This window comes from Cygnus atratus, chromosome 17 (assembly GCF_013377495.2).
Source record: "Cygnus atratus isolate AKBS03 ecotype Queensland, Australia chromosome 17, CAtr_DNAZoo_HiC_assembly, whole genome shotgun sequence".
Lineage (NCBI taxonomy): Eukaryota > Metazoa > Chordata > Aves > Anseriformes > Anatidae > Cygnus > Cygnus atratus.
Genome location: NC_066378.1, coordinates 15,394,247 through 15,411,427, shown reverse-complemented (window position 1 = coordinate 15,411,427; position 17,181 = coordinate 15,394,247). Strand labels below are relative to the sequence as shown.

The following is a 17,181-nucleotide window of genomic DNA, read 5'->3' as shown; positions in this document are numbered from 1 at the left end:
AATGGAAAATATGGTCCCTTCTCAAAGAAATAAAGAAACTAACCAATGAGCATGGATTAGAAGTTTACTTCAGTTACTGCGAATTTTGAATTTGTCTGATTGAGACTGTCTCCAGTGTCAACAAGACCTTGTGTGGAGCATAATTCATCTTTCATTTACTTTGTAAAGAAAAAAGAAAATCTCTTAAAAGGGGCAGCTCGAACACATGAAGTAGTAAGAAAAACATGGTTCTTACTCCTGTGACTTATCATAAGAAGTGATCTGATAACACCAGATAATTCAGACTGGCATATTTCAGTGGGACATCCATTTACAATGGTAAGGGCAACATGTCACTGCAGAGTCCAGTGACTGTCTCCCCCCACTGGTGAGCAATGACCTTTTCATATTTGCGTTGTAACAACTGAAGTATTTGCAATACTGTAACCACATAGAAGGTAATGGCACTCTTTTTCCTTTTAACTAACTGGTATTCATCAGAAGTTTCACCACAAGCTGCCATTTAAGAAAAAAAAAAAAGAGAGAGGAGAGAGGAGGGGAGGAGAGGGGATTATTGCTATCTCCAACTAATAAAAAATTTCTGATTATACAGGACCAAAAGAGAACGCTAGATGAGAATAATAATTTAATTTGGGGGAGGGGGGGAGCAAAGTCCATTAAAGAATCACCTTCTTTCTCCCCCCGTGAAGAACAATAGTATCTCACTTCAGCATTAGACTTTAAATAATAATTCTGACACACCTTCAGGTTGAAAAATCAGTCTGTGTATGATGACTGCAGACAGTTGTGCTAATTCCTAAATTATCGCTCCAAAGCATTTGGAGAAGGATTGAGAATGTGAGCATAAAAGCAAGTTACCATGAAATAACTGTGGGCATGAGATTACTTCACATTAACTAGAGGACGTAAACGTGCATACAGTTACCTCAAATTGCTTCTAGGTTATAAATTCACACAGTAGCTTAATCATAGTCATTCACTTGTTCATCCATGCCTAAGACACTGCCTTTTCTTTCAAAGTCCAGGTCAGACACAAGAGAAACTGAGAAAAATATCACTGACTGATCAAAAAGAAGCACGCCAATACAACTGGATTGAAATAAAAGAATTATGATTAAACATTACATTTTAAACACTGCCAAAATAAAGTCTGGATAGTACCAGTGGATTTGTTGGTAACTCCTGTTTAAAAATTAGTCAAAGTATTCTAAGTATTCTTAATAATGGTTTATAAATACCATAAATGCCTGTTTTAACTGCAACTAGCAATTTTCCTTTGAAGTTGATTTGCATCTCCGTTTCCGTCTGCTGTCCTTCCTAGAGGAAGAACTGTCTGCCATTTCCTTTGATCAAATCATTAAACTTAAGCAAAGGAAAAAAAGGGTCCCATAGTATAACTGTAAACTACATTGACTCAGCATCTTCCTTCTACATTACAGATATTTGTTTAGCATTTACTTTGGCATTCTGGGCTGTTATGCTACACTCAAGTTTAAGAAGCAAGTGGTGTTTCAGAGGCCCCCTTGTGTAGATTAAAGAACATCATTGAGGGATTCAGTACATACTTTGATTGCACTGTGCAGTGCAGTGACATCTACCCTTGCTTTAAATGGGTATCAGAAGCAATTTAACATCAGCAGCAGAGTTCTGTACAACTGGATAGAGGTTCTGATGACCAGAGGGACTTACTTGACTCTCAACTGAGTAAGAAGGTAAGTTTTCCATTAGAGTAATTCTTAAACCAAACTTGAGAACTGTGTTTTCACAGTAAACTGTACCTCAGAAGTCCTCACAGCAGAACAAGTAGCCATACAAAGGATGAAGAGAGCCGCTTATCTCAGTCATACCACCACATGTGCCTTTCCAGATGATTTCAGTAACTGATAACTCAGACTTTCTACTGTCCATGTTCCCTACATGTTTTAACACCACCCTCTGCGGAGACCAGGACTACAGCATATTTCATAAGCAAATGAAATTGCTGTACCTCCTAATAAGCATGTAAACAGGAGATACATCATTTTCTGTGTAAATTCATGTACATGCCTGCCCATTTTAATCACCAGGTAAAATTGTTATCCTACATCTCTGGAGACATGATTGCACAGCACAAAGGCTTAGGTTTGACTGAAAGCTTTACTCAAATATGCCTGAGTGCCTGATGAGTTTCCATTACTGAAGCAGCATCAACAGTTACCATCTTTTGGTACATGGAAATGTATCTCCAACACCCCTTAGGTCACACCTGCTGCTGCATTTCAGGAAGAGATGCTGAGATGCACTAAAGCAGAGCAACCAGTAGGTGACCTCCTACACTTGAAAAGCTAGAGAAGTTCCTTTGCCCACTGGCGAAACACACCAAGTATGTATGAAATGTGCCAAAATATCTCCAGAAACATTAGTCTGAATTAAAGATGCCTCTCATACCCTTCATTTTCATGCACTCAAATTTTACTGTTGCAGTTATGAACAAAAGGCCAACTGAAATGGGCAAAATGTTTTTAATATTTATGAAAGATATGTTTTCATCATTATCATCAATTACTCTAATTTAAATTAACAAACTATTGTCACTTGTCAGCTCAATTAAAAAAACAAAACAAAAAACACTGTGTCAATTTATGTTAAGAAAAAAATGTCATCTAGCTGTGACTTTCTCTTGCTATTTAAAGTTAAAATTTGGAAACACAATTTTTCTAAGTTAACCAGCATTGAAGCAATCCAAATTAATCAACAGACTAGTCACAACATCTTCAATGATATTAAAAAAAAAAAAAAAGTGAACAAAACTCCCCGCTAATGTTTGAAAAATTAAGGTTTCCAACGTCTTGAACAATGTGTATTTATTTAAATCTGTATGAAGTGCAAACATTCTGATTTAGGAACCCTTCACTCTTTCTGTAAAAGTACAATTGTCTACTGAAGGGAAAAGATAATAATTAATCAGACCTGCAAAACTGAAATATGTTAAACCATACTAAAAATATCCTTATTTAGTTAACTGCAGCCTTTTCTTTTTGCAAACTATTGTACAATATACAGCACATGTTTATATGAGAGTTGCAATGCAGTGCAGATATGCATGATGTACTGATTCTTTCAGGGCAGGCACAAGAGATCATGTAAGCAAAGAAAGAAAAATGAGTACTAAGAAATAAACTAAAATTGTTACTATATGCTATTTGCTCATGTAAAATCTTCACAAGGACAGGCAGGATCAGTAAGAACATCTGGAGCCAAATTTTCCAAAATTATCTTTGGAAGCAATATCCATTCTGCAAGAAGTACTTTCAAATACATCCACACAGATGTCTTTCTCTGTATTTCTAAACCTGCACCCCCAATTGCTATACATCAGCTCTACTCAGTTCCAGTTACAACTTCACTGAATCCTAGATTATTGTTAATTTTATGTGTTCATCATGGCATCATTGTAGAAAGCAGACTGCTTAGCATTAGCTGCTTAGCACTAAAGTTAATCAAGCCTTAGGCTGTGAGAAACTACACTTGTAACATTGGTGTTAAACTGCATAGCTAAGATCAGAAGAACTAGCTTTGACCAGCAGATAAGGGAAATATGCATAAAACTTGAAAAGGCCACAGGCCAAAGATACCACCAAGGAAACCACAGACGAATGAACTGAGAAACAAGGAGACCCCAGACAATAATGACTGACTGGAGAACAGCAGAGAACTGACAGTGTCGCTATAGGGAGGTTACTTCATAAAAACTACATAAAACCAAAGCCAATATGAAATGGGGTCCCTCTTGAGAGGCACCCAGCTCGAGCTGTAGAATTGTGTGAGACGAATAACCATCTTTCAGATTACCTGATTCTTAAGCCATGGGACCCTAGGGTCAGATCAAAAGAATGTTGACAGTAGAATAATTCTGCATTAATTCCTGTATTAATGGGGGCAGTGGTGTAATTCCTTCAACAGTTTTGGTGACCCAGGTAGGCTGCTGGGCAATCACCATTAGACCCTCTCACCTCCAACTGTCTATTTGCTGGCATCAGGTGAGTTCACCCAGGGCCTTGGGGATGGGAGGTGCTGACTGGTGAGTTTTAAATTTACGTTTTAAATATAGGTTAAATTCTGGGAGCGTGCTGAAGTGGGAAATATACCTACAATAGAAAAGGGGACACCTTTAGCCAAAGTACTGGGAAATTAGAGGAAAATAGATGAAACTACAGGTGGACCACAGCATATGGGTTATTATCTTTGCAAGTATCTCTATAGGTATCGTTGTATCTATACAGTACTGTAATTTGTGGTGTAACCAAAAATCAACTTATGTTAGAGGCTATTGTTATTCAACACCCATATAAGTAGCCGGTATGCTAATAAAAAAAAAAAAAAGAGACTGTAGAAAAAGAAATATGTAACAGCTTAGCACTAGTAACTAAAGTTGAGGAAGCCTTAGGCTGTGGGAATGTACTTTTAACCTTTTGTTTTTAAATGGAGAAACCAGTAACCCAGAACCAGTTGAAACTAGAATACAAGGGAGTAGGAACAAGACTAACTACAAAGTTTCCTAACTTTTGAGATAAGAGCAAGAGAGAAGTCATAAATACAAAGAAAGGCCTGGAGACAGAAAGACACCTATAAGGAGAAGGTGAAGCCCCAGGCTCAGAAATGCTGTTGGATAACATAGATGGCATGCAAAGGAGATGTGGAGGAGTGAGGACTATAAATCAGAAGGCTATCGGACAATCTAGGTCACTCCTTGGAGGCACCCAGCTCAAACTGTCAAGCATTATATTAATAAATGATCACTATTATAATAATGAGCTGGTTCGATTTGAGGCATTCAATTAGGGTTGAACCAAGTGAAGTCGGAGGTGGTGATAGCATAATTCCTGCAACAGGTGGCTACAGCATAATTGGAACCATGGTCCAGGTGGCAGCTGCGTAATTCCTACAATAGCATGTAGCAGTTTGTTCTCTTTGAAAAAGCATCCAACATAAATAACATACATCACATATTTCCGAAAAACACATTTACATACAATCTAAATACTAACTGATGAGCAGCAGAGAGAAAAAGTTAAAGGTTAAATTTAACATGCCTTGAGAAAAAAAGAAGCAAACAAGGGCAATTTAGTTGCATCCACCTGCATAAATTCACATTCTAGTACCAGTAATTCCTAATGAAAAGTTGGTTCTTGCTACTGCAATTGTCATAAACAAAGTTTTAAGCAGAATTAGATACATGGAGTATTTCCTGTGCTGTTGCTGTCTATTCAAGCAGAGCTTGGTCTTGGCAAGTGCCGCACACCTGGGCAAGTTTGGTCCTGATACAGCAGCTAGATTTGTGTCATTGAGCTGTTTTGTGAAACCTGATGGTTTCCACTGAGCTTTGCATAAATAGTGATTTTTTACAATAATCAAAAGTTTTTATTTATCTGATTACTTGGAAAGCAAAGCTACTCACAGTCTTGGTATAAAGCCCACTAAAAACCATGAAGAGCCTTCACAACTCCAACAGTATTTGAAGCCTTAAGACTATAAACGCTTCTCTATTTAATTTAACATTGTGACTAGTGTTTCTGGAATCAATGTATGGTACAAGTTGCTGTTCTTGCAGCCCCTACCTCAAGCAACCCACTATTTAAAGTGAACAATATATAAACAATACAAAATAATTTCAAAGCATGCAATTAATGTGTATAATGTGTCAGCTGTTGATACTAATTGCAATGGACAAATCCCACACTACTAAGTTTAAAGCCAAGAAATAGACTTCTGACTTCCAAAAAAAAAAAAAAAAGCAATTAAATTGGGACTGGCTAAAATGAAAAAATTACTACATTAAAAATTGATTCATTCATGCAAAGGTGAATTAAGCAACTATTTACTCTATTTCATCTTATGTATTAAAGACTCACCTAAGTTACAAACTCTGACAGGAACTTTTAACTAATCACCCTAAAGCACTGCATTTTCCACATTCAGTTACTAGTATACAATCCATTTAATTAGAATAGAAAGAGCTTCAACCGTCCCAGATCAATTACCTGAAAATTATCATTAAGATCAAGTGCTAACAGAACAAATGAAGTTACCAGAAAGGAATGATAATAGACTTGCCCCTCTGTGAGCACCAGCTGTTATCCTTCACCCCCAGAGCATTCAGCAAAATAAAAAGGTATGAGGTAGGAGGCATACAATTCTGATAACGCTCCTCACATTTTGGGTCATGCTGAACTTATGATGAGACTGAACTCATTCCTAACTTGTTATTTCCTGATAATTTTTCTCTGCCCCTTTTCATGGTGGCTCTCTTATGACAGCTGGATACAGGCTTCTGTGTACAAAAAAAATAAAATAGAATTAGGCGAAGGCACTCAAGCAGAAGAATGTATGGAAATCATTTCAAAATTACAAAACAATAAAGTTGCCAGGACTCTCAGGGGCTCTGAAGTTCTAAGAGAATTCCAAAGCCTAGGGAATAAAGCCTAAGAAATAGGAGAAGGTATTTCCTTTCAAAAGCTAGCACTGCTCCAAAGAAGAGCTAGGTTTTGCCAGCAGGAAGTAGTCATCAAATTTTCCTAAGCACAGTTGTTTACCTCCCAGAGTATTTCCAAGCAGAGGCTCCAGTTCTGAACCAGGATGCGCAAACAGGAAAATTTACTGGAACAGGAGCTTTCAGGTATGTGAGATTTCAACAGTTGGCTACTTTCCTCAGAGATCTCACTCAGTACGTTAAATATTTACACAGAATCCAGAACACAGGCTGCCAGTTCACTGGGACAGTAAAACAGCAAGTTCGGTCTCTCTTTTATTGCCTGTTCCTGCAACATCACCCCTAAAGATGCACTCAAAGTATCATCTCAATTGAGTATAGTACTTTTATCTTTGTCCTTTTACTTGTAACTACCACCACAAATGCATCATCACGCATCAATGTACAGAAGTGGACACAATACCTCTCAAACAACATCACTTCTAAAGAGAGCTTGCAGCACACAACTCTATCCTTTAGTTTGGCCAAGACCTTAATCACATCTGGAAATTATGTCAAAATGGGGCATCTTCCAGAACCTCAAAATCCTGCATAATCAGCACAACTTTCAGGTCCACATTTTCTCATCAGCTGTATTGGCAGAACTTTGCAGTGGAACACTGTGCTTAGGACCAAGCTAGAAAGAAAACAGCCAAGGAGCTGAAGTAGAACTACAGCATGGAAATAGGTATTACAGTCAAACAAGTCACAGCCAAGCACCAGAGATGCCAATAGTGGAACCTTTATAAAGGAAAAGGGAATCCATGCAATGAGATAGAGAGAAGGATGAAGGCATGGTGTTGGAAAGGGATGGGCTCAACATCCCTTAAGCAAGGTAGTTATAAACAGAAGCCAGAACAAAGCACATACCCAAAGCAGGACACTGAACAACCACCTCCCCTAGCCTGTGAGATTCATTCACAGATCAGATAGTTCCCTGATACCCACCAGATTCCCTGACCCGAGCCTACTTTCCTTGCCAGCTGGTCCACTGCTGTTTAATTCCCAGTTGAGTCTCTCAGGGACTGGCAGATGACATAAATCTTGCCAAGGGCATCCAGTCACTATGTATAAAACTCTGTTTACACGACCAATGTTTGCAGAGCTTTCCAGTAGTGTTTCATTTTTACAGAACTAGTAGCACAGGGTTGCTGGTAAACATTCCCTTCCCTTCACTGCCCTTCCATTTACTGTGTTGTCTATAACTTTTCTCCTTTTAAATTCCCATGAACTTAAAAGGAGAAATTACTCCAGTCTCTGAATATGCAGGAGAAATTTGTTTCTGTCAGACAAAACACGAATCAGACTAAGAGCTCTTTACCTCAAAATTCTGAAATTTCCTTGTAAACAAGTAAGGTTTGTCTTTAATAATCAGTATTCTGTGACTGGTGGGTGGGGGTAATCAGCTTTCAGATGAGAGCAGCAGGGATTGGCAGGCTACCTCTATACTGAGACCTCTGCTACTTAATACACATGCCAGTTTTCTGAAAAAAAAAGTAGTAAATTGACAAAAAAATGCAAATATTACTTAACTGTACAGATTTGTTTATTTCCGGTCTTACCTAAGACCAGGTAATTCTTTAGTTTTAGAGGAAACTAACAAAATGAAGCATATGGAACTATAATGCAAGTGAAATCCAGTGAACAGAAGAAATATATAGATGCAGGGAACATTCTGACCTCTTTATATAGGTCGCTTGATCTTAAAATTACTGTTATTACTCCAAAAAGAGACTACATATCATCAGAGCATGTTAAGATAAAACTGCTGCCTTGTATTCTGTTACAGTAAAATAAGGAATTACAAAAAATGTAAGAAGCCATGAAGCATGAATGATTTTGCTGACAAAAAAAAATCTGTGGTGCAAAAAAAGTTATTACAAGACAGGGTAACAATGGAGGATCATACTTAAAAAAAAAAAAAAAAAGTTAATCACTTTCTATACATGCTCCTATTGTCAGTCTTCCAGAACTTGCCTTTTCACCTGCCTGTTTTTATAAGGTCCTGCATGAAATTTATGCCTACTGAGCTACCAGCAAAACTTCGAATACGGCACAACCTCTTTGAACATGGGCAATGCTGCTAAACTGCCTAGAGGAGCTGCAAGGTGGGCTTCCATGCCTTTGGCTGCTGAGAATTCCAATGAAAATGGTTGAAGACCCTCCTTTCCTTGAAAAAAGCCCTTGTAAAAGGTCCAACCTCTAGCCAATCTTCATGAACGTCTGAGTTAACTCAGACATCTCTTGTGAATCAGAAGCAAAGCTTCACTATAATGGTGGGAAAAAGAATTCTATTGGGATGGGGAGACAGAATTCCAGTATCAGGACATGTGATCTGTGTCACAAGATGTACACTCTCTGAATGAACATACACTGTCTGTAGTGGCTAAGACACAGCTGTGGGAGAAAATATAGAACTTCAGCATGACGTTCCAAAGGCACTGGAAGAAAAGGTGTAACAAGATTCACTCAAGGTACAAATGTGATAGGATCTCTCCCTCAACCACAAAAGCAACTTGGGTCAAAGTACTGCACTATACTGATGACCAAAGTAAGAATCTCCAGACTATACCTGTGGCTCCCACACATGTCTAAGATGGAAATGAGGCAGACCTACCATTGTTCATTGTAATTCTGGGTAGTAACAGGTGCCAGTAACGTATGTGGACAGAACATCAGGGTGAAGAAATAGAATGCAAAGTGTTTGTAAGATGCTTGCATGAGAACCAGGGTTTGAAACTGGACTCAGTCTTTTCCACGCTTTTACGGTGACACACTGGAAGCAATCATAGACGCCAATGAGGCAAAGTTTCAATAATAAGTATTAATGGAGAAAGGATGATAGCCGAGCAAAAAATCACCTTTCTGCAGCACTTGCTTGAGACGCTGTAAAGAGAAGGCAAAGCCAACCTCACTTCCTACAGAATGCAGACAGGTTGGCAGCTCCACGCAGTAAGCAAAGGATACAGATTCTGCATAAGTCATCTTAGTATAGCAGTACCACCTTTCTGCCGAGGAAGAGGTATCTCACTTTTCCTGCTAGGCTTGACAGCCTTTGCTGAAAAGTGCTATACCTGTTATCACCACCTTACCTGTAAATTGTTGTGACCCACTACAAGAATTAAGAGCAGCCCTTCCATTCAAACCCAGAGGAGCAACAAAAATCCCATGTCTCCAAGAAGCCTGAACTGATAAGACCAGAAGAAATAGTGTTGCCAGTACCCCCAGAAAACCCAGTAATATGGCTGAAGCGAAACATTTCCCCTGCTCCAGCTAACAATAAACTCAGCAGCTATGTTAGTAGAGTTTTTTATAGAAAGATAAGGTGAATCTCCACCTGAAGACTGAAAGAACTAGAATTTTGAGAGATGCACTTTTCCATCCCAATGTGTATTGATGAAATTTAAGAATAAGTAAAATGGATACAAAGCATATTACAAACATTATGGGTTTGGAATAACCTCATTTTAGGCTGCAGAACAGTTCCCCTTCTCATTTATTCAGCTATTGATACAGAGCTGGGAATATGCCAGCTGTTGACATGAGCTCAACGCCCTAAGCAACCTTCCAAGTGTGTTAGACACGCATTGGGCAAACAAGCTCCTTCTCAGACTATTAGTTAAACCTATTAGTTAAACTATATTTTCTCTATACTCTCCCATTTCTTTCCCTCCTTTATTCACCCTTTTTTCACATGTAGATAACATTCAACTCATATTTCTTTCTCTGTATCTGAGAAAGGGGAAAGCCTATCCACCTTTGTTAAACAAAACTATTTCCTTTGGTGGGTCAGCCACCTGAACATACCACATAAAAGTGTGTTGGCAGGAACTAATGTTGTTTCTGGCGGGACAGCCAACAGTATCCTCACTGGCACATCCTTTAGATGGTGGTGCTGAACTAAAAGGCAGGGTAAGAAGCTTTCTTGAATAACTTGAGTACTGTCATGTGGATCACAGGCTTGAATCCAATGACTGAAAAAACAGAAATATGAAAAAAGGAACATGTAAACAGCAAGTTTGAAAAAAAAAGGCAAAAATCAGAATTAAACTTGAAGTCCTTTAATTACAACTTTCTGAAAGGGTGTCTCAGTTCAAGACAAGCTTTATTTAACTTTTTAGTTTCCACTTACCAGTAGATTACCATATAGTTAATAAAAGATTCTATGTATCCTAAGGCAGTAACATAATATTTATAAGCCTAAACATATTCTCAGTAACTATACCACTGCTAGCCTTAGCAATGCTACTACAATTACTCAACAAGGCAAGACTAGAGGGTCTCAGGGCTTTCCTTTGCCAGCTGTTACCACTAACACCAAGCATGTTAATGGATACCATTATTACATTCAGTAAGAGTGGAAACCACCAATGCCAATGGCAGCTTCCAGTTCTGTCACTGTTCCAGCCTGGTCACATACCACTGTTACATGGCTCTTGTACCCCTAGCAGCACATATGCACTTCTGAAGTTTACTCATGATTGTAACTGTTGGTTGTAGAAGGAAAATGATGCTTTTACTCTGGTTCTTTTTAAAATTAATCAGAAAAATTAAGTCACATAGAGATACAAAATTAGGGTTTTTCTTCAGCCATAATGCTAAGAAATCTGGGTATCTATATGACAAATCACATCATAGCTAGTTTTAGTAGTATAGCTACAAATATCAGAAAGCAGCACAAGCAGGGGCAGCCTGTCTGCTTTAAATGTTCAACATTTTCATTTGCTGTAAAAATGTGCAACTTATTTGACACAAATGTCTGATATTAGCAAAATATATTAATATTGTTCCGCATTTTGTTAGAAAACAGTAAAGCTTTTAATTTTGATTATAATTAGAGAATAAATATGATTACAAACCCCAAAGAGACATACAAAGGAGAAGCAGTTAGTTTTTAACAATAGGTATCTGAGGGGCCAAGCAGGACCAGAACAAACAAATTTTTTGCACTCAGAATAAAAGGCTTATCGAAAGTTGCCACAATTTTTACAAAAGCATCAAAGTAGAAATGTGAACTATCAGACTTAACTAAATGTCGTGCTGCAGTGAGTAAGGAAAGAACAAACCAAAACTTACAAATGCAGTTTGTTCTTTGTTATCGTGAAAGCCTGGCAGTACTCCAATACTGGAATAATTCCAGACAAGCACACCAGTTGTGCAGTGCCTTTGAACTTTTAAAGCTAATGTTTTTCCTTTAATGTTTAACATCTTATCTATTTTAAACTCACTGTATGGGTGGATTTCAGAAATAAACTCAAGGAACCAAAATTTTAACATTTCACAACCACTTGGTAACAGGCAACTGCCTTTGAGCAAATCCTGGGAAGCTTAGGGCACTGAGGTATGGCTGACATTTCAAAACAGAGTGCCCTAGGAAGCTGCCTATTATTGCTTGCACATTGTTGAACAGCTGAATTTGTACATGCATGATATTGCAAGGCTTCCTAGCTACAAAACTTCTAGTTGTCTGGGTCTGAAATAGCTTGGATTTAACGTCAACCCATTACACTTTGTCAACATTCCCCCCCATTAGATAATGTGAAAAGGGTACTTCTCACTTATCACATGGTATTGCTGCTGCTTATAAACACATACAATTCAAAATAGAACACCTGGAGCACTGCTGCAGGCTCTCTAGCAGCTTCTACTTGCCTGTCACTAACCTCTTCCCTGTTTTCAGACCCTTTACACAGCATCCAGCACAGCTCCGTTCCCAGCAGTTGCGTTCCCACAAATGCTGGCCCTTTCCCTGCTTTCTGTTGGGATTTGGGACAGACGGTATCTGGGATGCCAGAAATGGAAGTTTTGCTGCGCTGCCACCTTTAACCCTACCCGGTCCCCGTGCCCCAGACACTGCTCAAGCTGAGCGCCCCCCACACCCGCTGCGCAGCAACCAGACCCAGCGGCCGGCGCCGGCGAGGGTCCCGCGCGCTCCCGGCCGCGAGGACCGCCCCCCCCGGGACCCCCCCAGGACCCTCCCGGGGCCCCCGCTTCCGGCGTTCCCCCCGCTTCCGGCGTCCCCCCCCGCTTCCGGCGCCCCGCGGCCTCGCCCCTCCGCCACGCGCCGCCGCTCGCCGGCCGCCCCCGCGTCTGATGCAATCGCTGCCCGGCCTCGCCTCCAGCCGCGGGCGGCCCGGCGCCGCTCGTCACGCTCGTCACGGCCAATGAGGAAGAGCCACGATGGCAGAAACCCGGGCGGGGCGGCAGCGCCCGCAGAGCGCCGTGCGCGCCGGGCCCGGGCCGTCCTCTCTGCGCCGGCCATGGCAGCGCTCCCCGGGGCCGCGGCCCCGCGCCTGCTCCTCATCCCCAGCGAGGCGGCCGAGCCCGCCGCCGGCCGGCGCCTTTCCGTCGTCCTGCCGGCAGGAGCGGCCCCTAGTCCCCCGGGGGCTCCGCAGCCGGCCCGCAAACGGCAGCGGCTCACCCATCTGAGCCCGGAGGAGAAGGCGCTGCGCAGGTGAGTGGGGGGCTGGCGGCGCGGCGCGGCGGGGCAGCTGCTGGGGCTGACGGCAGCGCTGCCCCGCAGGAAGCTGAAGAACCGCGTGGCGGCCCAGAGCGCCCGGGACAGGAAGAAAGCGCGGATGACGGAGCTGGAGCAGCAGGTGGTGGAGCTGGAGGAGGAGGTAAGGAGCTCGGCGGCCCCGCGGGAGGGTGGCTGCGGCGGCAGCTGCTGCGACCCCCCTGCCTGCGCGGCTCTCTGCAGAACCAGAAGCTGCTTCTGGAGAACCAGCTCCTGCGGGAGAAGACGTGCAGCCTTTCCCTGGAGAACCAGGAGCTCCGCTGCCGCCTGGGTTTGGATGTTCTGAAAACAGAGAAGGAAAGCGAGTCTCAGGTGAGCATTGTGGTGTTCTCGGTGGCTGTCTTGCTCTGTTTCTCGGCAGAGCCTGTCAAGAGTCGCTGTGCTCTAGGAGGCAACTGCGTGGCAGCGCCAGGGAGCACTAATCCCAGTGTTGAGAGTCTCCAGGCTGAAACAGGTATGCTCTGAAGAGAGCATGCTTTGTGTGCCAGAAATGCTCTTGTCTTCCGAGCGGTGGCTTTCCCACAGGTTGAGTAGTTGTTGAGTCTGAAGCGAGCACCATTGGTAGTGTGGGGGATAGTGAGCTGGTTAGTTCCAAGCTGTTTTACATCATCTGCATTTCTTTGTTATACTGTGGAAGCGAAATAAAAATTCTTACAGTTATGTGTGGCTGTCTCAGAAAAACAGGGGAGATAGTGAGAGGCCAGGCTCTCATTTAAAAGTGGTGAACAAGATGGGTTTGCAGAGGTATAGAAGTTTGAGTCACCTTTGCAAGCGGTCTCATCTCTTCAGGCTGCTACTGCATAAGCAAGGAGAGACTAATGGGGGAAGCCTTTGCAGAGAGAGCATGGTCTTCAGGATGCTGTATTGTCTGCCAGAACATCTGTGATGACTGACAAAGCTTTTTCTTTGGTCCAGGTCGTGATGGAATCACAAGTGGATGAGATCGGGTTGGTGACCGGGTCCGCTGAGTCCGCAGCACTCAGACTACGTGTTCCTCTGCAGCAGGTGCAGGCCCAGCAGTCACCATTTCTGACAAATTCCACATGGATTCTGATGGCAGTGACTCTTCAGATATTGAGGTAAGCATCTGCTCCTGTCCTAAATGCCCATGAAATTCAGAACCACTGTGGATTTAAGACTCAGTTGATAACTTGATGTAGAGTTTCTTGATGACTTTCCATAGTTAGCTTGTTTTTTAAGCTTCAGAATATCGTACGTGGGCCTCAAGACAGCTAGGGATCCTGTGAGTACAAGACAAGTTAATGCAACTTAAACAAGTCTGGCTTTTGTAATCTGAGATAATATTGCACAGAACAGTCTCTTAGTTCTTACAGCAAAGCATACAAATACAAAATGCATACTGTGCTTTTACTGTTGTTGAAAACAGATAATTATTTTCTTGACGTCTGATACTTGACAAGGCTGTTGGAACTTAAAGACTGTCCAATATGAATCTCTTTTAGAAACTTAAAGACAGGAAGGTTACACACCTTTTGGTTGTGGGCGTATCTGCCTGCACCTGGTTCTGGTACTTGCTCTGTGGACTCAGCAGATTCTATGGTGTTTTTATACAACAGGTCTAAGATTTTGAGGAGCTTCTAGTAGAGACTGAACATCTAATCCAGAGTTTGACAAAAATCTCTAGTACCCTTACAAGAGAACTAATGGACAGAAGTTCTGAACAATAAGTAACTTTCTGTTCTGATAAGTGGTGTTCTTGGTAAAACTCCTGGTTCTCTGATGTTAGCATATTTTAACTTCCAGGTGAGGGTGGACTGATGCTGCAACAGATGTTTTGCTGTAATAGTTGCAGGCTGTCTTTCTAAACCAGTGTTTTATTCTGCAGTCTGATCTCCTGTTGGGCTTTCTGGACAGTCTGGACCCAGAGATGTTTCTCAAATGTGCTGATTCAGAATCAGCATGCCTGGAAAAGCTGGAGGAAGAGATCTGTGGAGAAACAAATTCCATACCGACCTCCCCCTCTCCCTCTTTGGGGTCCCCATCAGCTAAGCTGGAGGCCATTAATGAACTCATAAGGTTTGATCATGTATACACAAAGCCCTTAATATTGGAGATTCCTGTTAAAATGGGCAACCAAACCAATATGCTAGTGAAAGTTGAGGAAGTATCTCTCTCTCCATCTGAAGACAAAGCTATTGCTGAGATCCCAGCCTCTGTGAAAGAGGAACCTGTAGACAGCTTCATGCCAGAACTGGGCATCTCTCATCTGCTTCCCTCTCCTTGTAGCCTTGCAGCCTCAAGTTATCTGTTGGATGCTGGTAGTGACTCAGGATATGAAGGATCCCTGTCACCTTTCAGTGATATGTCCTCTCCACTTGATACTGACCATGCCTGGGAGGATAGCTTTGCAAATGAACTATTTCCCCAGCTGATCAGTGTCTAACTCAGTGTTAACTCTCCCTGGTTAACTATTCTGGCAGGGTAATAGGATATGCCCCTTGAGGGGTGTGTGTGTGGGAAATCAAGTGTATACAGAAAAATGATCACTTCTACCTAAGAATGCTGGTAGGTGGGGTGATGGCCAATGTATTATGGCCAATGTATTTCTACTGGTATGAAGAAAAAAAAAAACACGTAGGGTGTTGTCCCTGTGTGTGTTGCCCCCCTCCCCCAGCGTTGGCTTATGAGAGAAGTTGGTTTCTCAGTAACTTGGCAATTTGGCTGAACCTGAAAATCAAAATATTCATTTTCTTTAATGCTGAAAGCTTTAATGGTCTATTCAGGTATAGACAGCTGGGTTAAAACTACATAGTCTGTACATCTTACGGATTTACTGTGTAAATGCTTGTTTTCCATTTGCTATGTAGAGTTGCTTTCTCCATTTTAATATTTAACTGTATTGGTGCAATTAAAGTGCAATGCAGCTCACTTTTTGTCTTGTATCTCAATGGGGAGGGGAGAGTGTCTGGACCTGCTGAAGTTTGAAACTCTACAGAAATTTCTGGAGGTTAGATCTTTCAGTGGCTGATCTTCTACCGCCTTGATGCACCCACTGATCCAGTAGTACTGCTGTGGTGCATGTAGCTGAGTGCTTTAGTAGCCTTTGTCGTGTCTTGGAGCACATGATGTTGCAAGCTGTTCAGTGTAGATAGGTTTGTATGGTGGCCAGAGCTGCTAGAGCAAAATCTGCAGCCATAATAGAGAATGCAAGTGGCAGTAGCTTGATGTCTGAATAAAACTAATTCCTTCCTCTTGGTAGCTTTTGTTGTACAGAATACTCTAGTCTGAGTGAAGGTCGGTGCTTTTCAAGTGACATGTTTAGTACTTATGAAGTAGCGAGACAAGGTGAAAAAGGTATAGATTCTGCATTACCACAGGAATTCCTGAAACAAAAATCAACTTCGTAGGAGCTAATTTCAAATATAACAGTATGACTATGTAGTTGTTGTTTTTCTCGGCCACTTGTTGCAATGGCACAGTATGGAAAAATACTTGAATTGGAGTGCTAGGGAAGAAACTGATGTTGTACCCCAAGTGAGAGCTGTTCCAGGTGTTTGTACAACTGTTCTTGTTTTCAGTTCTGTTTCATGTCTTGCATTCTATTTGGACAGAAATAGCTTATGGGAGGTAAGCAGGAGTGTATTGGTCACTATAGGCGACAGGACTGTCTTTTACAAACTTAAGTAACTTACTTTGCAATAAAATATCTTGTCTGAATACTGGATAGTAGTAAAAACTAAATGTGCAAAACAAGGATTAAAAAATAAATTTATGGTAGACTGAAAACAGCTTGTTACACTTTCACACTGGAAAACGGGGTGACTGCAAGAGGGCCCTTAGTACATAGTGCATGTTGCAAGTCTGAAAAGCAAGCAGTTAAATGAGGATGACAAAAGTAATACAAAATTATTAATTACTATTATTGGAACTTCATATTAAATTCAAAAAAAATCAAAAAGAATTAAGAAATAATGTTTTGGACATGCAAGGAAATGTTTCTTGCCTCTTTAAAATTCAGCTCTATGGTTTCTAGGCTAGAAGTCCAAAACAGTTCACAGTGTAAGTATACATTACTTGAAATAACACCTGGAAAAGGACTGAGATTTCACATACCTTCCTCAGGGCTATAGAAAGGTTGAGGCTAGCACACCAGAGATGTGCAGCCCATCCCATTGGTCTTGTGGCCATATATCCT

At 41.4% G+C, this 17,181-nt stretch overlaps 1 protein-coding gene across 1 annotated transcript; it reads left to right on the top strand.

Annotated features, from left to right (window-relative positions):
* Positions 1–12,703: 12,703 nt before the first annotated feature.
* Positions 12,704–15,914, top strand: XBP1 (X-box binding protein 1). Its single transcript, XM_035565685.2, is given in 6 exon segments — positions 12,704–12,962; positions 13,032–13,128; positions 13,209–13,337; positions 13,941–14,018; positions 14,021–14,104; positions 14,872–15,914. Coding segments are annotated over 6 exon segments (1,140 nt in total). The 5' UTR covers positions 12,704–12,768; the 3' UTR covers positions 15,430–15,914.
* Positions 15,915–17,181: the final 1,267 nt, after the last annotated feature.